The 25,508-nt window shown below is 41.4% G+C and overlaps 1 protein-coding gene and 1 pseudogene across 2 annotated transcripts; both read right to left on the reverse strand.

Annotated features, from left to right (window-relative positions):
• Positions 1–1,487: 1,487 nt before the first annotated feature.
• Positions 1,488–7,129, reverse strand: LOC142559873 (uncharacterized; annotated as a pseudogene).
• A 4,380-nt stretch (positions 7,130–11,509) lies between these two features.
• Positions 11,510–25,442, reverse strand: LOC142559876 (BTB/POZ domain-containing protein KCTD9-like). Of its 2 annotated transcripts, XM_075671558.1 has the most exons (11): positions 25,207–25,441; positions 24,943–25,064; positions 24,787–24,830; positions 23,656–23,746; positions 22,302–22,498; positions 20,077–20,144; positions 18,630–18,728; positions 17,764–17,913; positions 16,725–16,830; positions 13,719–13,852; positions 11,510–12,423 (listed from the first exon to the last, which is right to left on the reverse strand). In XM_075671558.1, the coding sequence occupies exons 1-11, from the start codon at positions 25,282–25,284 to the stop codon at positions 12,310–12,312; spliced, it is 1,203 nt and encodes a 400-aa protein (XP_075527673.1). In that variant the 5' UTR covers positions 25,285–25,441; the 3' UTR covers positions 11,510–12,309. The 2 variants fall into 2 exon arrangements, with proteins under 2 accessions (XP_075527673.1, XP_075527674.1); XM_075671559.1 differs by lacking the exon at positions 18,630–18,728 and having other exon boundaries at positions 25,207–25,442.
• Positions 25,443–25,508: the final 66 nt, after the last annotated feature.

Genomic DNA, 25,508 nt, shown 5'->3' on the forward strand with positions numbered 1-25,508 from the left:
GGCAACTCTCAGTGGTTGCAACAAGTAGGCACCATGTGGCTACCGTATTATGTATGAAATGGTCAAGTGCTTGCACCCAGAAACCCTGAAAATACTCCTCTGTCTGTTTTCAATGGCATGCGAGCTGCTGGGTACATTCTGTCTGCTTGGAAAGAAGCTATTGTCATCCCCATACTTAAAGAAGCAAGAACCTGTCCTTAGCCAGCAGTTGTAGGCCAATGGTTTTAACAAGCTGTCTATGGCAAATTAAATGAAGAAATGATAAACTGGCCATAACAAACTCGGATTGAGGCAGACATTAGGGATGCCTTCATACATAAACAGTTCTTTATCTCAGTATTTCTTCACTTAGAAAACCATATGATACAACATGGTGCTTCAACATTTTCCCTGGGGCCTTTCCATGATGGATGCCTACGGCAGCACGCTAAACATAATCGAAAGCTACCTGTCGAACTGCCCCTTTTGTGTAAGCATTGGCCAGGCTTTGTCCAGGTCCTTCAATCAGGAAACTGGTGTTCCACAAGGAGGCATGCTTAGCTGTACACTGTTTGCTGCGCGACTGGCCACTCGAGGCACATTGCGTATATTCGCTAGCTTCTTTCACTCTCTGAAAAACACTTTAATATGGCACGTATTAAGCAACAGAAAGCTGTGTCAGGAGCTTTTCATGTTGCTCTAGTACTTTCTCACCGACTCTTTTCATCTAATTGTAATTGCGAAGTTAATTAATTAACTGATTATGTAATTAGGCAGAATGCAAAAAAATAATCCGAGTACCTCTATGCGACGGCAAACAACATTACCTTGGTTCTGTCCAACTACGTGGCATTTGCATATTAATAAATCTTGGTGCATGATAGTTGGGACACCCTGTATAACTAGCATGTAAGAATACGCTGGATGCCAGGGCACAGGCATTCAGGACAATATGCTAGCAGACGATACCACATTCAAAGCAACAAGAGCTTTTCTTCAATAAAGCCCTTCATTCACAAAAAACTAAGAGGCTATTGGCAGCGTTTGTGGGATACCAAAACCTCTAATAAACTACATCTAATTAAGCCACAGTTAGGCACTTTGTCACCCACACTGAAATCATGACAAACCGATGCCCTGTTTTGTCGACTTTATATAGGACGTGTATGGCACCCTGTTGTCACATTACTGTGGTCCATGTCAGTGATACAGAAGAAAGCATGGTTCAAAGATGCAATTTAAAAAAGCACCTAGGTGATTTCTGGCAAAATATTTTTTGTTACTGTGTTAGCTTGCTGCACCCAAGAAGTCTGGCAGTGGCAACACTAAGGTAAGAGGGACGGAAGTAGTCAAGCCCAGATGAGGGTAAATAAATCCGGAGTGGACTGAAAAGTAGATACATGTAATATTGACACAGTTCGTCCAGTTGTACAAATTTCTGTTCTTTATTCTAATTACATTGGTGTTGCTTGCCAAACTTCATTGCTTCCCAGCAAGGTTCTAACAAGTGGTAGACAAAAATATACCTTTATTGTATCTAGTATTCGTTGGAAGCATATAGTATTAGTTATGTGCATGTTATTTTGAGGTTGAACTGTAGTGGCTCATTCGTTTCATCCCTGTTGTGCTTCATCTGTATGTCTTTTGCACCAGCGTTTATTTTTAGACAACCATGTACAAGTAATTTTGCCTATGTGCTGTTTGTTCAAGGCAGAGGCAACCTTGTGGCACTCACAGCCCTTTCCAGTGCTTCCCTGTATGCCACCAAGAGTACATTGGACAGGGAAGCATAGGCACACTTGCTGGCCTCCTTGTCGAACGTGGCCTGGCGAGCAGAATTGAGGCTCAGCTTGGGTGATGTGCCCACCACAAATGGGAATGGCTGCAGAGCCCAAGTGCGCACTCGGGGCACGCCACCTGTAATCAGAAAAAAAGCATTGCTAGAACTACATTGGCAGCCAACGACATTGAAAGTCCAGGGGAAGTTCACCCGTTCAAGCGCATTATAACTGAGGAAGGTAATCGGAGCTAATGGCTGTATGTTTGAAAAATCCAGCTTGTGGAATTGCTGCTGATTCTAATGATGCCTGGTGCAGTCAACATGATGGTAGGCGTAATGTCATCTCTACCCGTGTTCGGTATGTCCTCACCTGTTACATAATTATAAGGGCATAAGATGTCTACTTCATATGAACAAAAAAACCATAATGGTTTTCGAAGCACTGTTCCTATTCCAAAGTGTGCTTAAAAGCTGCAATATCATTACTTTATTAGAGCAGCTCTGGCAGTGTTCTTTTTTTATCAAATCAGGAAAGTGATTGTTTAAGTCTCACTGTGCCTCTTGAACTTACGGAAGATAACTACTTAAAAATGTGAAGAAAAAAAAAGAAGCACGTAGTGTAGTAGTACTAGTAGCAGTAGCACTAATAGTAGTATCAACTGCAATGAGCATTGTAACTTTTCATTTTCTAATGGACATTCGAAATGTCATGGCCACGTTCTTGAAAAGAATAGAGAAAGAGGAGAGAAAATGTTTTAAAAAAAGATTTAAAAACAATAAAGCATCAAAATAAAGATACAAAACCAAAAGTAGACTGAACGGTCATGAAACCTGCTCCTTATGACTGATATCAGTAATGGCATTAGGACATGAATGTGATCTGGAAAGCTTGTGGTGGCACTGTATTTAACTAAAGATATCCAAGTGTTGCATCATATGACTCTTTTTGGTTTGTGGTGGAAAAAATAGATTGTGTTACAAAGATTTGCATCAATAGAAATTTTTGAACATAAGTGATTCATGTAAGGCAGCTTAACAAGATGCCGATACCAACAGTACCACTTCTGTGGTGACATCACTATGAGCAACCGCGAATATTTAAAATTGATTTGTGGAGAAACCATAACTCTCAGTCATGCCCTTAAGCACACATGACCAAAGCACCCAAAAGAACCTGAATGGAAATTTTGTTAAAATTCATCAACTTAAAGTAGCTGGTGGTGGTGATTTTCTGAAATAATAGTGGAACAGATGCACTGGGGATGCTCACTGCTGTGACAGTGTAGCGAAATGCATAGCAGAAGCACGGTGACAATACAGGCAATAAAAGTCGTGCCAGCAATGGCACTGTCATTGCTGGCAAAGCTGGTGGAAGACTTGTGCTCCAGCAATGACGGCGATGTAGGCAGCACAGCCATTTTGTTGCTTTTATCACTGCATAGAAAGATGGTATATGGAGGCTGCTGCCCATGTATTTACGAGCTTATGAATACAATGAATATGATTACTTGGAGGAAACAAGCTTTGAGTATTGCATATAAAATATTTTCTTGCATTTAAAATGATGAGAAAGGCTGTATGGAGCCTACTTAATGAACAAATTTATGTTCATTACAAGTAATGCCACTGACAGCCAATAAATAATCGGGTTGACTGAGTAGCCTGTAATGAGCAGCTGGAAAATGTTGAACACATTTTGCTAATAATTAAACAAAATAACTATACATTTTTGAATGCAGATAGAGTGTTCAGTTCATTAAAATTCTTTTCATAGCAGTGAAGACGTGGCAATCTTTGGCCATACCTGGCCCTTGCCACATAGAAATTCAAACATCCTCAAGTGAAGAAATGCCAGTTTTTCACTGCATGTGAATACCTTGTATGCTTCAACTCCCCTCAATTCTACTGGTGCTAACTCCTACCAGCCCAGTTGCAAACATAGTGCTGGACAGAAAGTATTTCGTGAAAATGCCTGTAGTGTGTAGCTGATTGAAAGTCATTGCTATCATCTAGAAAAGGAATTCAGTATGGTATTACAGCACCACACCTCGCTTGTGAACATGACGAGATCCCTCAAAAGAGCAAAAGATTGCACATAAACTAACAATAAATGTAGGCAGCCTATGGATGATGTATTTCTAATCAGGTCAAAGCTAATTCTTATGCGAAAAAATTTGCTGCTATGCACGGTCATAGGTATTTGGTGCCACGTCACATTAGGAATTTCATGCCACAAAATCATTCGTAACAGAGGTTGCAGGGGTAGCTGAGGCTTTTTATCTGATAAGGCAGGTTTTAACGCCTATTTTCCCCACATTTCTTCCTTCTATACCATGTCTATGCTCATGGTATTTTTGCCATCCCTTCATATCTATTATCTCTTTAACTCATGTTAAGCATTTGTAAACAAGTAGTAAAGGTTCTCACGTTCTCTACTACATATAAATAATGGACTACACAATTATTCAAAATTTTGAGTACCCCTGCTCCTTGCTTAGAGGAGGTGAAAGTCGGGTGCGAGCTTTCTCCTTATACTTTTTATGCAATCTATAATTCATTGCACCTGGTGTGGAGGTGACTTCGAGGAGTGTGTTGGCACTGAAGGGTGCAGCCTGCAGCACCATGCTCCGGTTCGTATTCAACAAGCTATCGCCCTTGGCTGAGCCAGTGTACGAGAGGTGTGTGTTGTCCAGTGACACATAGCAGCCCACCGTGATGTTCATGCCCAACCAGCCAGGAGCCGAACACTGGCCCCTGCAGGAAAAAGTGCGTCATGTTGAAAATAAGGCAGGCACCATATACCAACAGACAAGGCCTGTTGTATATGAATGTAGTTATAGTTATATTCGAATGTAGAACAAGTGATTGGTCCCTTATTTTTAGCCGAAAAGCACACATAATGCTACATTCAGAACCACCTGCCATGGTGGCCAAGCGGCTATCATTACGGAATACAAAGTCATCTGTTCAATTCTCGGCCTTGGTGGTTGGAATGCGGAAAAAAAAAAAAATGCTCATTTACTATACTCTCGGTTCACGTTAAAATACCTCCTGGTGGTTGAAATTATTCTAGAGCCATTCACCATGGCTTCTCTTATAGCCATATTGCTTCTTTGAGACATTAAACTCCATTAAATATTTCTTGCATTTGGTCTAACTGTCGAAACATTATAAAGCCAACTGTATAATGTTTGCGTAATGTGTAATGTTACAAGCAAGCAGATGCTAGGGATTACCTGCGAGCGAGTCCGGGAGTGACCAGCCCTAGCAAACGTCCACCGTGCAGCTCCACACAGACGTCGCGATTGGTAACGGCTGTGCTAGGCACCTTGAATGCACAGTTTGGCACACTGACATTCTCCAGCCCCAGGCTGCGGGCATGCAGGGGCACCAGGGTCGTGAGCAGACTGTCCATATACAGGTTGGAATCGACAGGACTGCTTGCCTCTGACCCTGCAGCCGCACAGGGAATAAGGCATGTACATAAAGTGTTAACGGTAGCGAATAACAATGGTAGTAATACACCACAATATCTTTATCAATTTTCTCTACTGTTACAAATGTTAGCTATTCTGAATGAGCTTGTTTTACTTTGTCTCATTAGTCATTGGCTTCAGCCTCAGTTTCTTGGTGTTTAAGTCCTCCCTGATATTGCCTAACCACCTCTTCTTAAGGCGACATCATTTTCCCTTAGGACCAGACTGATGGCATTGTCATCACCTAATTTTTTTCTTGTCGTTAGACTAAACTGCCTCACTCATCCCTTTTGAACAGCTGATGAAAATTTCACTCCTCAGATAAGGTCATTCCACACATCTGTCTTGGCACCCTCATTTCAGCATTTTCCCACTTTCGTAATATAAAGCATTCTCCAGAATCACTTTAGCTCTGTGCAACATTCTTTGACACTCACACACACTGCACCAATTTCATTTTGTGATTGAGGTAATCAGTAAAGCATGCTATGTATGCTCGGTAAATGCTCTAAATGACATAGGAGACACAACTATATATAATCATGATAAAGGAATGGAAGGACATATTGTAGTTTCTTCTGCCATAATTTGACATTAGCAACCAGAGTCTTGGAAGTACTATTGCATTAACCCCCCCACCCCCTTTTTTTTTACTAGAATGCTACAAGGGCCTTGTACAAAGCAATACATCTAGTAAGAAGAGGCACTTGTAGAGATAAATTTCTCACCTTGCATCAGTGTGCAGGCAAGTGGGACCAAGAAATACAGGTACAAATGCATTTTCTTGCTTACTGATGCTGCAAAAGTGCAAGAATCTGTGGGACATAGTTGAGAGTTATACATTGAAAAAAGTTTCAGGTGGAGAGCTTGCAGCAAGCAGCCTAAACAAGCAGGTCACTCTGGAGAGCACTAATTACTAGAGAATTAGAGGGATATGTTTTAATCAAATGAGAACCATGGCATCTGCAGTGCAAGTGCTGTATAACTTAGCAGTGTCACTTTGTCAACTTGTGAATGGGACCTGTACGTGTTATGTGGACTTTGTCCGCAGATGAGCGAAATGTAAGGGGCATAGAACTAGCTACTGTCATGGTATTGTTTAGATGGGAAGTGCTATTCTGGTTACGAGTGATCTTTGAAAGAACTGCCTTTGAAAAAAATAACTGTGTAGCAGCCATTTCATGTGCCAGTATGGCTGAGAAATTATTATGGTGATACATTAATCATGCTTAAACATTTGAATATGAAGTGTTGAGCATTAACATGATAATAAGTGTTGTCACAATGTTGTCATGTCCTGTTAGTGACAGGCTGTGCTCTTGCAGCTTTTTTGTCCTTACAAACATGAGTGCATGGCACAAGAATGACTACAGCATCTCTTTAATAAATGAACTATACTTAGCTTTAAAAATTTGCAACCTAAAAGAAAAAAAATGTTTTCAATAAAGGACGTCAGCGAACTAAAATAAAAAAATAAATGATGTGACTTTCCTTTCACTCCTGCATTTTCTGCACTGTCCTACACAGTGCTTTTAATGAGCATCAAATAGTTAAAAGAATGCAAAGGCAACATAGTTGCCAGTCTTGAATTGTTAGTGCAAGTTTATGGGCTGCCCATGATCATAAGTCATTACAAGTTTTTGTACAAGAACTGTATTGCAATGTCCATGACTCTGCTCCAAGCTTTTTCCTTTATGTATTAACAGACAGTCTGCATGCGGTAATTTTTGAATCTTGTGTAGAAAATGCAAATATCAATCCTTGGCAGTACACATTCAAAGTAGCAAAGCCGGAACTCGTAAGTACTCACCTCTGTCCGGCTGTCGTCTGACAAGACGACCTCCTGCCCAGGCTTTTGTCGTCTGCCCGTTGCAAGTGATAAGTGGCAGTTGCACTCAGCTAATGGCTACAAATGAGCCACTTTACAGCCGTACCCTAAAAATTCTCCTGAGAGAAGCATTTTGTCATATCAGCTTGTGGCGTTAGCTGTGACGCCAACAATGTTGATGTAGATGAAGTTATGCAAACTGTCACTGTTTTTGGCAAACAATATGGGCCACCAAAAAGTGAAAGAAATTTTTTACAGGTGAATGCAAAAGTGACAGACCACTGCCCCATTTTAAAACCATGATGGGGCAACACTTGATAAAACAATTAGTATTAATTCTTACATAAAGTGTAGTCATATGTCTGAAGAATATTCTCGAGTAGAAACAACATATTTGCAAGCTAATGCAAAAGTGGGGTGTGTGTTATTTTTGCACGTTAGGGTACATTTGAAGATAATTCAAAATGATTGCATACCTTTGCTTGCAGAAGCTGATCCATCAGAAGGATCATGAAAATATTATTCACAACCACCTGATGCACCCTAAAAGTGAGGAGTGCACAGTTCATATTTCTATGCATGACATATTTCTACGCACTGTACCTTTTACTTACAGGTTGAACAGCTGGGTCATGTAAATTCTTTGTTAACACTTAGTTTGGATCATTCTGTTCATATTTCAGAGTGGTTAAATATTCCAAGCTGAAAGAAATTCTTTCAGCACCAATAAACATTGCATCAGGGAAGCACAACAAAGGATTTGAAAGCAATGGGCTTCCTGTTGATAATTCACGAGTGTCTTTATGAGGGTGCAATTATTGTTTGTACAACGCTAAGCAAATGGTGCAACACAAATAGTCGCAGCTATTGCATATGATGAAGCAATAAACCATATTATGTGTTAACATCAGAAGTGTTGTAATATTTGTGTCGTGACTGACGGATACTTTATTTGGAGGCCTTCTTGAATCAGTAGGGCTAGTTGATGTCTCTTGGTGAACAATAAAAGCTTAATGGAAAGCTTGGTGAATGTTCCAAGCAGTGCAAATGATCAAATTAACATTCTTGCGGCACTAAAAGCATAAATGTTCATGAGATAAACCTGTTCACTTGCACTATATATAATCACCAAAATCTCATTGCCATGAACCCTGTAAAGTATCTTTCACAAAGCTGTCAATGTAAAGAGAAGTGGTGTACACTGTATTCAGACAGTACACTGCCCACTGACTGATGTGGTCAAGGTGTACCTGATTGTCAAGTGTTGGAACCACTGCTTTAGCAGACTTACGGGTCTCTTAAGCAGGCTATGTTCAAAAGAGCAATAAGTACTGAGGCAATAAGAAATGTTCTCTGGGCTCTATACTGAACCCTTTATTTATTTATTATTCTGGACACCTCCCCTCCTCACCATTGCAGCCTGCAAGTCTAATGACATTTTGGAGATGTGGGAACATGTCGTAACTTTCATGTAATAACATTCCCATATGCGTTTGTTGCGCCCTCTAGCTTCTCTAAGGTTCTGCCCAATGGTAAAGCACTTCCGTAACTGTACTGCCAGTACCGTGATTATGTTTCAGGACTCCAATACTGCCTGCTACAGTGAACTCCCACTTGAGTGAAATTCAAAAGACCCAAACAAATATTTCACTTAACTGAAAGTTCACTAAACTGAATATTCACTAGAATATGGAAGAGCATAGCGCACACGGATGTTGCGTCAAAAGTGCAAAATGCAATTTATAGAGTTAAGCACATCAATATATGTGGAATGCATAACAGTAATTAATAAAGGGGAAATGAGACATCCACCCAATCGTAGCAATTGCTACAAAGGAAACCCATATGGGTTCCTCGAAAGAAAAGTGTCGCAGTTGAAAAATTCGTCCTGGTCCGGGATGCCTCATTTCCCCTTTTTAATTACTTAATTCCCTCCACCTTGTGGGTTTCCGCAGAACTATTGCATCGAAGTGCATAATAGTTACGTTGCAGCCTATCTCATACTGGAAAAACAAAAAATCTAATTTTCATTTGCACTGGTGCTTTTAAAGCGCAAGTAGTAACAAAGCTGTCCAGGGAGTCTGTTTTTGTGCACTTCCTCTGGCACAGCTAGTTGCTGCGACATGAAGTCTCACAACTTTCCAAGGCATCCTACAGCCTCGGCTAGAAATGCAGGATTTGAATGTGCGTCTGCCATTGCACCTTCCTTGTCGCACTCTTCTTCAGGATGAACACTGGAAACAATTTCCAGATCTAATAGTTCAGCACGGGTAACCAGCTCACTGTCACACTGCTGAAACTTCTCAGGCAATGGCACGTCGCTCAGGTTTAGTACACGTCCCTCAGATGAAGCTTGCCTCTTCTTGACTGTGAGTTGTGGCCGGATATGGTTCCGTAGGACTTCCGTCATCTGGTCCGAGGTCTTACGCCAGTCACAGTACATTCCACGGTGGGTGCTTTGCTGAACACTGAGGTTGCATAAGACCCACCGCCAGTCCTTGTAAAACCGGACTTGCCTGTACCACTCGAAACGAAGAATGCAGCACATCCTCTTCGAATGACCAGGTGACTGGTTCATCCATCCACACAACAGCTGAACGTCTGCTGGGCATAAGCCTTGTTGTAAGTGCCACGATGCAACCCATGCACGGCAAGTAGACACAGCTATCCACGATGCAAAAATTTCCACATGTGCATTAGACATCAGTTGTGAGCGCATGTGGTGCATGTTTCTTTTTCTACGTCTTTTGTGTTCTTAGCACTCTAAGTCTTTATTAATATGCATTACCAACTAGCCCACTTACTCATCCTTTTACAATGTATTTCTATTACACAAGGCTCTTTTCGTTATTTCAATCCCTCTCTTCAAGACCCCGCTATTTTAGCATCTAAAGCAGGGTGCGCTGATGCTTATGCGATCAGCGGTGCGCCAACTTACCCTCCACTCCGCCCCCCGCCCTGCACCCTCGTGCGCGCTTCATCGTGTTACCGCGAGCTCGCTCCCCCCCCCCCCCCTCCCTTTGCTCGCACAGGAAGACGTCACTGGTGAAACCACCATCTTTCGTGTCTCACCCTCGCACACTTTCACTCGAACCTAAACCGTACCGTGTGTGTCGCTCTTGTTGCGCGGCACGCGATTTGAGAAGTGCATTTGCAGGCAGCCGCTTGTGATTTAATCATTTGGCCCTCTGCATCCACAGAAGTTTCCATTTATGTCTCAGCATTTATTTGCGACACCAGTGAAATTTCGTTATAATGAAATCACATACAAACACACCATTATATTGAGGCTCTAAATGGTAGTTTTATGGACAAGGGGTTATGAAAAGTTAATTACTTCATAATACAGTTGAAACTCGGTTTAACGAAGTGATGACCACTCTCGAATTATTTTGGTAAATTGGGAAGTTCGTAAAATCGAGAAAGGAATTTTTCGGTCCTTCGAAATCTAAAATTGCCGCTAATCCAGCCATCTGTTGCATAAACTATGAAATAACAAAAGCAACCACCGCTGCCACTACTGAAGCGGTGTTGAGTCGGCTGTTCTGTGCATGGGCGCGGCGTGCAGCCTTGTTAAAATAAAGGTAGGGATGTGACCATGGCATCTAGATGTTTAACGCAATAGCTTTAGAGCGCACGCTCTAAGAACAAATCGTCTGTATCAAAATTAGAAAGAAATCACAACCTTTTTGCTCAATTTATTTCAGAAAGAACTTCATTTAATCGAGTTTGGCCAAGTTTGTTTCGTTAATTTGGGTTGATGATAACATTGAACCCTATGGGTACCTGCCGAGGAACGGAAATTTCTTCATTAGATCAGGAACTTCGTAAAATTGCAGTTTGTTAGATCAAGTGTTAATTGTATCGATAATTTCATTATATTGAAGTTCGTTATATGGAGGTTTAACCGTATGTACTTTAGCATATCAAACTTTCATGGCAACATATACTAGGAAGGTGGCTTGCCTTTGAACCAATGACAGCTGTGCTAAACAGGTTTTTTTACTATCAAACTTTATTCCACACAACCATCACTGCATAAATGACATGCACAAAGTACACGCCCGGCCAGATACATTGTACAGATTGTTACAAAGATTACTGTGTTCACAGACTAGTAGTTGTCGATTCATTTGCTAAGTAGACTATTCTAAGGGCAAGAACTCACTCGTATGGCCTTGGCATGTCAGGCTTGTGACACTCGGACAGTGTACTGTGTAGACTTAAGCATGATTTGTAGATAGTTGTGCAAACATGCTGCAGTGCTGGTCAGATATTTATTGCAGTGTCGGAACTTCAACCATGATGTGCCATAAATTTATTATGTACAGTGAAATTTGCATACATCAGACTGTGGGAGCAAGGTGGCATTTGGCTGCTTATTATGAAGCTCAACTTAATACAAGAAACTAATAAATTGTGACTTTGAATGCTGTGACTCAGAAATCAATGTATTAGCAAGGACTTGCCATCTTTTTATTTTAACAGTCCCTCAAGTGTATAAGTTCTCGGATTAAGATACATGTAACATTTACATGAGAAGGCTAAGCACTAACTGCGTAGCAGCTTACACAGGAAATGCTAAGTGCTTGAACATCTGAGTTCAACTGCAGAGAGGTTCACACTTCACAGAGAACACTTGTCATGTGCTCACATTTCAAAGAAAAAGAGGGTAGTGTGTTTTTTTGTTTTTGCACCACACCATGTCACACAAATTAATGTTACTTTGTGTAAGGTAAGTGGATATATTCATAAAAAAAAATATGCTTGCAGAGTGTGTTTATGCATTCAAAACATTATTAAATGAAATCTAGTTAAATACTCCCTTACTTTGTACTTGCTCAGAAAAAAGAAAATAAGGATAGAGTTACGCATATATTTTGTGTGTTTGTCATCATGAGGCTATCGGAAGAAGCACCATAACAAACATATATTAGCATCTGGACTTCCTGCAACTTTTTACAGTTAATGCTATTAAAAGGCTAACATAAAGCAATAGAAATGCGGAAACAAGCTAAGCAAAGAACAAATGCAAAATACAAAACTTGTGTTTCCGAATGCACATGAAGTAGCTGGTGGTGCAACAAGAATGCAACAAATGCTGATGCAACAAAGAATAGACTGGAGTAGATCAGGTACTGCCATCATGGGCCACCTGATAACAATTTCACCAGAGTGAGGAAGATGGGAATCCACCGGGAAATCGCACCACTGCTTGATAGGCACATATACGCACAGAGCAGTCATCAGATGGCCTGAGCCATGTGCAGTGGTGTCAACATGAGCTCCATGACAGCATCCTTGAGGTTGGCACCCCGAAGGTTTGCTTCGTGTAGGTCGCTTCCAGACAAGTTGCAGTTCTGTAAGTTCAGTTGTGGCACATAAGATGGTGGTCCATGTCTTATTAAAGTGCCCTCTGTTGTATCAACAGCAGCTGCACCAAAAATAAAGCTAAAGGAAACCTGCCAGACTGTTGCACTAGCATGTAGCACAGAGATGCACAACTATCCAACAGACTATTCATTTGATTTATGCAAACCAATGACCCAACAGGCATTCCTGTGCCATCACCTTGCATAAAGTTGGCATAAAGTTGCGAGTGGATAAAGAACATGTTGCACCAGTAGAAGTGCCAACATACATTTGGTATCTGGACGTGCATTTAGAACTTGGGCGTGATATTTTAATATTATTTTGGCAGCGCTGCACAGTAACTGACATTAACTTGCATATTATAGGTCAGTCAGGCCATGTTTGTCTACCATGGGCTTCATCTCATTCTTTGCACTGGTCATATGCCATTCTGTATTCTTTACATTGTACAATTTTCTGAGGGCTATGAATGCAATGGAATGGTAAAACATTGCAACCTTGACTCGCATTTCCTTCACAGGTCGACATAAAGGTTTGCTTGAGTTAATTCACATCTGTGACAGCAAGATAGAGGAAACTGATATGGTTTGTCCGAGTTAGAAATTTATTTAATTAAAGGGCTCAGTAATGTATTCAGTACATCCTCCATTACAGCTGATTAATTTCTTTAGATGGTCTTGCTGTCTTGCAGAAAAAACTTGCAAAACAACAGTTCTTTAAGTTATCTGGCAGGATTGATCTCATATCTGTGAAAAAATGCTATACAAGGTACGGAAATGAGGCGAATTAGTACTGAATGATGTCGTAGATAAGTAAGAAACTAGATTAGACCGACAAAATGAATGATGCAAGCAAGGCAGAGTGCAGTCCAGTCCACAAGCAGCATAGTCTGGCTTACATTCAAGCTGAAAGGCAGTCGAGTTGGTTGGCAAAATTTAGTTCCCATAAACTGCTCCATTGCGTCATCCCACAGCACTGGGAAACATATCATAACTTTGCTATTGTTCTCTTTGTCTTCTCCTGTGAGTCTAAATTAGCATTTCCTGGGGTCAAAACAAGTTCATGCATATTGTTAATATGCTTGACAACATGAGTAGCTTATTTTATTTATTTATTTATTTATTTATTACTTTTGCCATCTTCCATATTGATTTCAGTTTACAGTATCAGACTTCTGGTGAGTATGTTTGAACAGGCAGAAGTGTATGGATGAGACAAGTGATGATATGCTGCATGTGAGAAGCAATACAGATTGCAGTACTATGATGCAGGAATTACACACCTCGAGATCAGCACCAGCGAGGATGGCTTGACGCAAATGGCAGTTCTGTAGATTTGCATTCTTGAGTGTTGCAACTCTGAGGTTCACCCCTGCCATTTGGCTACCATCCAGATCAGCATCCTTCAGATTCACTCCTGAAACACACCAACAAGATTTAATGGTTGATTGAATGAATATCGTGCCAAGTCTATAGTGCAGTGCTCTAAAAGTGTTATACAGTGGCAGAAGTGGGGATTTTTTAACTGAAAGCACTAATACCAGGAAAGCAAATGGCATGCGAGGCACTATGGCTCAATCCATTGCTATGCATGAGGCACTGTGGTCGACTGGTTGAATGAATTATGAAGTTTTTCATCCTAAAACAACACAAAGGCTATTAGAGATGCTTTAGTGGAGGTCTCCACATTAATTTTGATAGCCTACAGTTCTTTAACATGGGGCATCAGTATAGCACAATTGCTGTGGCCGGGAATTGAACCCACAACCTTGTGCTAAGAAAAACTCCTAAAACAACACAAAGGCTATTAGAGATGCTTTAGTGGAGGTCTCCACATTAATTTTGATAGCCTACAGTTCTTTAACATGCCCCCATCAGTATAGCACAATTGCTGTGGCCGGGAATTGAACCCACAACCTTGTGCTAAGAAGCAGAACACCATAGCCACTCGGTCACTGAGGCAGGTGCAGCTGGTTGTTTAAGGCATTGGTTTCCAAGCACAAATAACCCAAGAACAAAACAAATAACCGGAGAACAAATTCCAGGGTGTTACAAAATGGTTTAATGCCTCGGGTGACCTTTTCCTTTAATAAGCCAAAGAGCCAACCACTGAAGACAGGGAAGACATAGTGCTCACAGGTTCATGTAAATTGCATGTGCAATATAATGTACAGAAATCTGGAATCCACCATTGGCCCTTCTGCTATAAAACACCATATACTATCATCAAATCTAAAATGCCTTTGTCATTTCTATCGCTGCAGCTATTCACTGTACTTTCTTTATACTATAGTAAACTCTTAGCAGTTTCCATTCACAAAGCCTCATCAGGCAAAAAATACTTTTAATTTTCCTCTCGGCTCTATTTCATACCGGAAGTAAGGTTATGGAAGCATTGCATCTTATGCAGTAGCACAGGGGTTCCCAAGCTATCTGGCCTTGGGGAACCCCACCTGTCTTCCCAGAGTGCTGTGGAACCCTCTCACTTCATTTTTTACACTGACGTGCTTATCCACGGCGTTGTGATGTTTGTTGTGACCACGGAGCAAGAAACATTTAGGAGTGGAAACTCCACTGTTTGCGGCGACCAGAAAAGGTCACAAGCCAATGGAGCCGTTATCGGGCTGACGGCCTGGAAAGAAATTACCGCCGTTAAGAGCGCGCCGGAGCCACTGGCCCAGGCGCTGCATTTTTTTTGTTTCGCTGCGGCTTCTACGACGCGCCGCATGGCGCCGCCACTGTATACGGCCCCGTCGGCACATACAACAATTGTGACCTTATCTGGTCGCCCGTGCTCGCTCGCGCTGACGGGAGTTTCACCTCCTAAATGTCTTACTCCGTGGTTGTGACGAATCAATTGAACTGCTTAAATAAGAACAAAAAAAAGTGTGCAAATTATCAAATAACTTAAATATGCTACTCAAAAAAAAAAGGTCCTTTATTATTTGTACTAGAGATATGAAAATACTGCCGCTCATAGAGTTGTTTTTGTGTAGCTGCTATATTTTTTTAGTTATCTCTTACACAACTGCAAAATATACTGATCTTCGGAGGCACTTCCTTGTGTATTAAATTTTCGCAAAAGGCATCGTGCTGTCGCTTATTTAGCTCTTTGTAGACTGGAAAGGGCCATATCTATCCAAACTGCATGTATAATTAGTGGAAATATGTAAAAAAGACTAGTGCACTTTAACATAATTTTTTTTCAGTTTGCTTACGTCTATAGTGGACCAAATAAAGTTGACTCACTCACTCACATTCCCATGAGCAGTTATAATTGACCTATACTAACGAAATTTGGCATACACACTCTTCAAGATATGTAGAGTGATGATATCTACTTGAAACTGCAATACCTCTCGGCAGTAGTTGTGAAAGTACAAGGTTATATTTCATGGGATTGTGAAAAAATTCAGTTGAAGTGGACTAATCTTTTCTTGCATACTTCCACTAATTTTACATACAGTTTGGATATCTATTGGCACTTTGCAGTCTATAAAGAGCTAAGTAAGCTACAGCACAATGCTTTTTGTGAAAAGTTAATACACAAAGAAGTGCCTCCAAAGATCACTATATTTTGCAGTTGGCCATAACTAAAAAAATATAGCAGCAACACAAAAACTAATGAAAGATTTGAAATCTACATAAAGAACCGAATGGCAGTACTTTCAAATATCTAGTACAAATAATAAAGAAAAAGTAGTTTCGAGTAGCACCTCCCCTTCAACAAGCTTATTGTTATCCACTGAAGTGGGGATGGGGTCTAAGTTGTTTTGGCTGTTCGTGGAACAGCCTAAAAATGCTGTTTGCAAAACCCAGTTTGGGAACCCCTGAAGTAGCATTGAGACTACTTTTATGTCTCCCTTGGCAGTGCCAGTGCAGTGCTTGAAACGTCAAATGTAATGTGCCAGTGCTGTACCCTTGAATTAAGGAGCACTGAAGTGTGCCGTTGTACTCAAAATGTAGGGGTAAGCCCTCACAGCGTACACTACTTGAATGTACCATGTGATTTGCGGCAGTTATGACTGCATTGATTACAGCCTGCCTGTCACAGAAAACACTATGTTAAGAAGCCATGCATGTGTCCATTATAGAACAGTCTAAATGTTTTGAAAGCTGTAACCCCCAAGAAGAGGATACTGTATTTTACACACATAATGGAAGCGTAGATACGACACTAATGGCAACAGTAATCTTTGCTGTAAAAAAAGAATAAAAATTCCACATTCCACCTCTGCACATGAGACAACACGTGCACAAGTGGTGCCGGAGAATGCTAATGCAATTACCTTCCAGGTTGGCACTGTTTCCGGCAGGGTCCTCCATGTTACAAGAGCGTAGGTGGGCTGCCTCCATGTTGGCACGCATCATTTTGGCCCCAACTAGTTGCGCACCCTGATTGGCAACAAAATGGTGAAGAGGTGAAAGCCTTTTCTTTTGCCATGCGAGAAGAGCCCACACAGTGTTTCCTAAACTAGCAACATCATTTCATGTTAAAATGAGCTGTGCAAACAGGGACGTCATAATCACACATCATAATGTGCTGCTGTGAACTGGGAAACCCCAGTGGTAAAAAAGAAAAGAAACTTTCTCTCTTCCTCTCAATGTACTCGACACCCTGATTAGGCTATGTTTATGCACATGTCACTTAGCTGTTCAAGCAATGCAGTATAATGACCCACAGGCTGCATAGTTTATCTGCTGTTTCATTGAGTCTGCTTGGCGATGTGCACACAACAGCTTGTGGCGTCGAGCTTGGTGGTGGGACCGTTATGCGACTGAAGAAAAGAGTTGACCAGTGGGAGGGCTTCTTTTATAACACATGTAAATAGAATTTACATAATTTACTACTAATTAATCATTAAAGACAATGAACAAATGAAACAGCATTACCTGAACGGTGTTAGACTTAGTGAGCAGGTGCTCCATTTTAGAGCACTGCAAAAGGTAGGAGACTCGAAGAAGAAAAAGACACATACAGCCTAAAAAACATTGCGTTGCAGCACTGCATCTACTGCTTTCATATTTGTTACTTATTGTTGAAATCTCCGAATACTCTTAATTGTTCTTTAATACATTGTCGTACAATAAATAGTGTCCAAAGCTCAACGTCTACGACATGTTTCCGGCTCACAAAATCGCTTCCACCACATGCAACCAGCGTAAGCATAGCCTTCCAAGACGTGCATCTGTTTATCCAGAGGGCGCTGCACTGGTGCATGGATTTGTACACCACCTTATACTGGTGCTCCTGTTTTTGCATGTTGGGGTCTGCAGTGTACTGCAACTGTAAATTGATAAATCATAGGTGCAGGCCTACTTCCTAACCTCGAGGTTGGCCAAGGTGAGGTCAGCACGCTCGAGGCAACAGTAACTCAGGTTGGCCCACGTTAGGCGACATTTGCGCAGGTTGGCCCACTTGAAATTGATGTGGCGCAAGTCCAGTCGAGACAGGTCTGCACCCGACAGATCCACACCCTGGAACACAAGAAGCTGGCAGTTTTATCCCAAGTGCAGAGGCATCACGGTGACCAGAATAATGGGAGCACAAAACATGCAGTGCTTTGTGTTGTTTCACTTCCATATCATCTGTGCAATGAAACTTGCGACAAAATTTAAAATTTATTTCTCCATTATTGTCTGCTTTGTATCATGCTGAAGATGTAAAGAATGCATTAATATTTCTTTTGCTGGCTGAATTACCAGGTACTTAAAAGAAGAACCAGCTTTAGCATCATGCTACCACTTATTGTCACTACTGCTGCTCTGGCCGCCTGCAAGCCTTCGCAAGTCAGAGCAGATCCCTGCCAGAAGTGTGCAAATGAAGTGTGCAAGGGTGCAAGGTGTGCATAGGCTAGCATATAGAAAGCTGGCAGGCATTGGGGATGGTAGTGGCAATAATAAGTGGTTGTGCTATGCCAGAACAGTCCAATGTTAAATACTACACTAGCATCAAAAGTGGGGAGGAGATTGCCAATCATTCTTCATAATCATCTCGTAAGAAGGGCTGGTAAGTAGGGGCCTCTCTGGAGGTAAATGTCATTGTAGTGGCACTTGAAACTATAATGAAGTCTACTGATGTGCTGTTTTCTTTTCCGCAGTCATGCAGCCAGGGTGAGGCCACAAGAATGTTACCACCAGCCGAGGAACAGGGTACATGGCAGAAGCAGTAATATGCTATATTCTATACCTGCCTGAAATCGAAGTTCTGACAGGTGAGATGTTCTGGTGAGGATTCGAATCACATCTTGCCTTGTGAGTGGAAGGCAGTCACCAGGATCACACTCACTCTGCTGTTGGGGGTGATGAAACAACAATTTCCCATGAAAGACCAAGTAGCCAGCAGGTTAAAAAACGCATCGCTATTCAGCAGTGACAGCATCAGAGGTAAGCAGCAGAGACAGAGCAAAACATTTGTACAAAGACAAACTCCCTACTAGTGGTCGTGCAACGTCGAACAAAGACAGACAAGAAAGGTGGAGTATGGAAAAGAAAGGCAAATTTTTCTGGCAGCGTGTTGCATTATCATGGCAACAGTGACAAGGTATGGACAGGAAGATTGCCTTTTCAGCTACTGGAAGGCACTAGCATGTGATAAGCTCTAGTGTACCTGTGAAGTGTAATGTACCTTTGCATAGCCAAGCTATGCAAAAGCCTGCAATCTTTAGATTAAATGTTATGTAGGCTAAGGGCGGCCACAGTATACTGTGGCATTTTATTCTTTACCACTTCTAGTTTGATAAGGTGTAAATAACATCAATAAATTAGGGACACGAAACTATGCTACCTTGGAAAGTGTCTGCCAAGGCTTATGTCTATGCAAGTTCAATCCTGGCCACGACAGCCATATTTCGGTGGGGGGCAAAATGCCAGAACGCCAGTGTACTTTGATTTAGGGGCACATTAAAGAACCAAAGCTGGTGAAAATCAGTCTAGAGTGCTCTGCTACGGCATACCTCATAATCACATTGTGCTTCTGGCATGTAAAACTAAAAAACAGTTTATGCACGAACATGCTACACCTACACTGTAGGTGCCACAAAAGTAATGGTGTCCTTTACTGCCAACAGAAGGTGCTGTGCACTGCTAGATGAAATTTCGATATTTTTTTTCATGTTTTGCTGTTGTTGACAGCAAATCTGGCTCACAGTAAAATAAACCACCAAGTGTGTTCATTTAACATAATTTTAGGCAATGTATGCTTTCTTCCAAGGTGCCACCCACATGCTTATTCAAGACAAACAAGGTAGTAGAATCACAGAGGGACATTTGTATACCTGTAGCCAATGATGTAACACACACACAGTTTGAATTCAGCACAGAAACAGAATCAACTGCAATCCTACGATTCAAAATGACACTGTGAAAACGCAGGCAAAGTGCCACCAGCAAACAAAAAATGCTAGTGTGTTTCATAGCATGTAAGCCAGCATAGCGTTAATGTTGTGGCTGTAGGATTGACTTGTCTGCTGAATAGTGGGACTCCATGCGACGACATGTGGCCAAATTTGGTATGAACAGCACAAGCATATCACAAAGAACAGCACAAAGACCCTTCATAGCATAGATCGTGTATCAATCTTTACGGCGGCTACACATATGTAGAATGTTTTGTATCACAAACAAGAGTGCGATGTTTACCTGACTAATCCGTTCCAGCTCTGGAATGACGGACTCAATTCCATAAAACTTTGCTTCTTCTAAGACACCTGTAAGTGCATCATGATGTATAACATGTAGAAGAATTCCAGGTAACATCTCTACTGCACTTGATGAGTATCGGCAAAATGCTGGCTGTTGCTGATGTTTGCAAGAAAACATCAGCATGGGGCCAGCTTTTATTTCTGCATTCAAATACAGCTGAAATACATCTATGTCCTCATTATGCAACCCTTAAATCAAACGTGATGGATTTAATAATTAAGGCTAAATCATAACTATTGGAAGTGCATTTTAATATAGATGCTAAATTTTTAAACCAATATTGCGAAAAGTGGACAAACAATATTTGAAAATTGAAAAACTTAGGTTACAGCACCAAAAGCAGAAATTGCAGTTCTCTAAGCTTCACCTGTCAAAGCACCTAAACCAGACAAATCCAACTTAGTGGTTTGCAGCTATGTGAATGATTGTTTTGGCTGTGTGAGTATTGTGGGAGTCCCATTTGCAAATTATTTAAAAGCAATATGTATATAGTATATCAATTTTGTCTGCTTGAGATTTTCTACACTTGTGTGTGTGTGACTGTAAACTTGAGGCTTTAACTTCTTGAAACTTAGGTATTTAGCAATTTCTGTGAAAGGGCCTAAATAATAAACCTTCTCCCTAAAGTAATGATAGTTTGTCATTCTTTTTAAATGCTACACGTTTCATTCAGATTGCTTGAACAGTGGTCAGACAAGAGACTCTCCAAATTTCACATGTACTTGAGCAGGAAAAACTTGCATTAAAGCTGCCCCTTAATGCTTCAGTGTGCTGTTGTATCATATACAACCCTGTAACAGCAGTAAAACAGAACAAATATATGTTTGGACAAGTAAGTTCACTATATTACTGATGTATGAGCTTGTTTGCTGGCTTAGTCTGCCCTTGTTATAGCAAGGACAGGAATATAGCAAGTGTTTTAATGAGACAGAGTTCAAGAGATATAGCAAGCACACTACAAACAAAAAACAATGGCTCTCCTACGTGCGTGTGGTGCTTTTCACACTGGTTCAATTGTTCAGAGCTGTACCAAACGGCAGGATTCTCCTCTGCTACAAAAGGGCTCAGCTGCACTTCTTCAATTTCAAAATGTTGATACAAACCAAAATTTCATATGCCATGAGACTGCCATAATTAATTAATATTTTATCACATGAACCATTTAACGTGTACCAGTTTTATAGCACTGAATGGAACTGATGAAAAAAAAAAAAATACTGTTCTTCCTGCATAGTCATGTGTCATACAACAAAAATGAAGTTGAGTCTGCACACTTGAGTGCACACTTGCACAATTCTGCACATTTCAGTTATGTACAGAATTTGGGTAGAGAACTTCTTATGGAAATTTGTATGCTCACTTGATGTAAAACTGGACAACTGCACTACTATCTATGATTATAAGCTGCTCAAGGTCATGACTGACATGAAGTGCATTTGCTTTTACAGCGAAGCTCTATGCCTTTACCGTCCAAGGAAATTTTCATGTAGTTGTGGTAAGCGAAGAACCCTCCATACGTGGGCTGATCCCGGAGATAGTGCAATGCCGGGCCGACCCACGACAGAAGTGAAGCAGGCGTTAAGCCCTCCCCATATGTGGGCCGATCCTGAAGATAGTGCAATACCAGCCCGACCCGCTGCAGAGGTGAAGCAGGCGTTATGCATTCCCCACATGTGGACTGATCCTGAAGATAGTGCAATGCCAGGCCGACCCGCGGCGGAGGTGCAGTTCACCGTTAAGGGGCCCACATACACAGCTTCGTTGGTCATCCTTCTCCACAGAGTGGAAGGGCACCGAGATTTTTTTATTTAATTAGCTTTCCTTATTATTCATTTATACCTGCTAACTCTAACCTGAACAAGCTGCCCTTGGCCCTCACCTATGACCAATGTGTGATCTTTCAAATTGATCACTTGTATATATAATTACATGGAATGCATAGGTACGATTATTTTGTTTGTAGTGTTATAGGACAACCCAGTCCCTTCTGTAAAACTTTCAAGCCTTCGTAGTGGTGTGGTGAATGGATAGATGCAAATATAGATAAGCAGGAAAGAAAACAAGTAAGTAAATGTCATCATTCCATCCTGACTCAAATTCAAGAGGAAAAATTTTATTTTCGCATGAGTGCAATGCACACAGCGTCACATAGCTGCACTCACCCCGTGGCGAAACCCCTCGATCCAGAATAAGCTGCCCATGCCTAAGGTAGTTGAGCAATGGCTCAAAATAGGTAGGGCTTCGATCAACCAAGTAAGCTCCGTGGCTGTCCTTGGCACTTGGCCATACTACGCCATCAGCACCTTTGCTGAACAGACGACCAAGCATAGAGCAGGGCTCTTTGGAAACCAATGTGCTTCTGAAAAGACAAGACATTCTACAGTTCAAAACACGGAACTTACACAGAGAATACTGAATAACTACTGTAGTGCAGCTAGGAAATTCGGTCCCCTTGCGAAGGTTGTATCACACTGCATAGCTTACTTAGCATAGAAGGGTGGTTGTTTGGGCTAGTTGGTTTTCCGTAATGGTAAGACGTGCAGTGCGAAGCAGGACAGAGGGACACTTCTCGTCCTCATCTTTTCTGTGCCCCTTTGTCCTGCTTTGTGCTACATCACTTGACCTTACGTAGCAAAGCTGTTCGAAGGAACTTTCTACGCTGTTTTGCAGTAAACAAGAAGCAGAATCAGTTACCATATGTTGGAATGGTGACAAGAAATGCTGTGGAATGACATTCCTTGCATGAGATTGCTTACATTGATAAATTTCTAATTGAGATAAATATAGCTTTCTTTTTACTAAGCATAATTAGATAAGTACTGTGAAAGATATAGTGAAGAATAGACTGCAAGACTCTACCTTGACGAAAAGATATGGTGATAGGGTTATGGTAGAAAACAATAGACAGCACTTCAAAATGCAAGGTCTTGGAGACAAGAGAATAGTAAGTAGGGCAATGTTTAATTGTCAAATTATTTAGTCAGGTGAACAAGTATTACGCACACTCTTGTGGGCAAAGCACAGGCACACGTCATCTGGTCACCTGTTCACTTTAGCGTTCCACTACTCTATTGGCAACTGTGAGCTCCTTGTATTAATGTTGATCTAACTGTGTTAAAGGTAGCAATTACTTGCAAAAAGGCTGGGAATTTGTCAGTGGCATCCAACTCTAAGCATCACCTGCAGCAAGGAAAATAATTATTATTTTACACATTTTGCTGATGGCTGCTGACAAAGGCAGTTAAGCTAGATTATGAGCCGAGTGATTGAGACCATTGTCTGGTCGAGCTAAGTGAGTGCTTGCTTTATTTCTACCTTATAGGCTATCACCGAATAGTACGGCATCATATACTGCCAGAAAGCGTCTCGTCTCACTTGTGCACCTGCTACAAAAGTACAAGTGAGCAATGGAAATGACATTTTGTGGAGCAAGCAAGTATTTGTTTGTCAATGTTGTAATGTCAGCTTGAAAAATTCTAAAGGATATCATCAACTGCTGTGACAACAGCAGGGTACCTTGTAGTAGCGAAGTGCTTTCCTCCCACATTAAGCAAGACCCAGTCTGGGTTACCACAGGCCAGGGGCTGTGGTGCTGAGGATGACGTGTCTATAGAAATACACATACACAAAAAAGTAAGAACAAGGTGAAACAGACTTGTACTGCTGCTTTAGTACTGCAAGCTGCAGTGCAATACCTGCAGATTATATAGTATGTCCCTCCTTTAGCAAAGGTGACAGACTCCCTCCTCTGGTTTTTACTTGCATTTTTGCATCAGTTATCAAAAACATCATCGTTAATTATATTGGAGGGTATACTTCAGGCTATGCTTTAAAGAAGAATTGACGGTACCTGTCATATCACATGATGCCCCATTGTGTTTGTTTGAAATGTTGGGGGGGGGGGGTCTATTACTTTTGCATGTGATGGTACACAAGCTCAAGAGTAATAATTGAAACTCGAGAAAATAGCGTAATGTTCCACATACAGAAATTAAAGAAGTCCACCTCAGAAGCATGAGATTCGTTTAAGTCTTATGACAACTACAGTATAACGAAAAACTCTTATAGTGATCACATTGTTTTAGGATGTCATTCTGGAGAGGCTGTATTACTGTAGCACTCCAGATGCTCTAGTGGAACACTAGATAACAGATCTTTAGTTTCGTTGCCTTCAGCATACCACTGCGGCATCTGACAGCAAACCGGATTAAATTCTGGGGTTTTACATGCCAAAACCACGATTTGATTATGAAGCACACATGACAAACCGTTGGCAGACGACACATTCATTGCCGTCTACGGAAGGATTTTTGAAACCTGCCTAAATGTCATGCACTGTCGCTGTCTACAGGGGTTCATACAGCTGTTAGCAACGACTCGCCAACTCTTCGTTTTTGTGGTAATGCCTGTGTACCAATTTTTTTTTGCATACGTCGGTAATTGGTCGGCCAGCCGTACTGTTCTAACCATGATTACTAATCCGGAGGTAGGGCTGTTCTAACGGTTAGCCAGTCCTCGGAAGTTCAACATAGCAGCATGGCGGGTGGACTGTTTACATGCAGACAGTCGGTACATCATCTCCGAAGTGCGACACCTGTTCCTCCATCCCCCTGCTTCTAAATGGTAGTATAAACCGCTGCAGCTCACCAGTAAAGCTTTCGCCAGATGAAACAAACAAGGCTTCTTCGTCCCTGAAAAGTATTAAGCACGAATTAATCCACCGTGAAAACAAGGTAAATCAAGCGGTTAGGTACTAAGATACGCAGTACGCTGTTTCGGAGATCAATGCCGCGATAAACTTGCCTTATCAGACTTGTGTCGTCGATCTCTCCACCTCTACTGGTGAACAGACGTTTAGCTCGGATTCCGAACTTGGAACTGATAGCTTTGAGCAGCTCGTCGAGAGATCCGGGAACCAGAAACACCTTTCGACGACAAGGGGACAAGATCAATGCTTCATTCATTCACGACGCGATGCCAGACAGCCCCACACGAAGTCGCCAGTCATTAGCCGCCAGGCACACTTTATTTGATTCGGCTTAGTTCGACAAAATTTTCGTCGCTTACCTTTCCATCGCGATTTGTTCCGTTTCGGTACACAACCACTCGCGCAGTCTTTTCTTCAGCGTGCTGCTTACTTTCCATTGATAACAGATTGAAGCAAGAATTATGTTCACTCACTTATTTAGTGACATAACAATTACCATCTGAGCCTTATAACAAATATGAGATGCTTGAAAAACAAGCAAAACTTGTGTCGGCGCAAGCAGAAGAGCGTAGCAATGGCTGTAAATGACTGCCGTATCGGATTGTCTTGGATGTGTCAATGCTATTTACATCTGTCGCCCCATAGTTTCCACGTTATCTGT

Source organism: Dermacentor variabilis, chromosome 10 (genome assembly GCF_050947875.1).
Source record: "Dermacentor variabilis isolate Ectoservices chromosome 10, ASM5094787v1, whole genome shotgun sequence".
Taxonomy (NCBI): Eukaryota; Metazoa; Arthropoda; class Arachnida; order Ixodida; family Ixodidae; genus Dermacentor; species Dermacentor variabilis.

Coding starts and splice junctions, on each gene's coding strand:
- LOC142559876 (XM_075671558.1), bottom strand. CDS start 25,284: ATGGAAAGTAAGCAGCACGCTGAAGAAAAGACTGCGCGAGTGGTTGTG. Junction 22,499..23,655: donor AAGCACTTCGCTACTACAAG/GTACCCTGCTGT, acceptor TTGTCTTTTCAG/AAGCACATTGGTTTCCAAAG. Junction 13,853..16,724: donor AAACAGTGCCAACCTGGAAG/GTAATTGCATTA, acceptor GGTGTGTTTCAG/GAGTGAATCTGAAGGATGCT.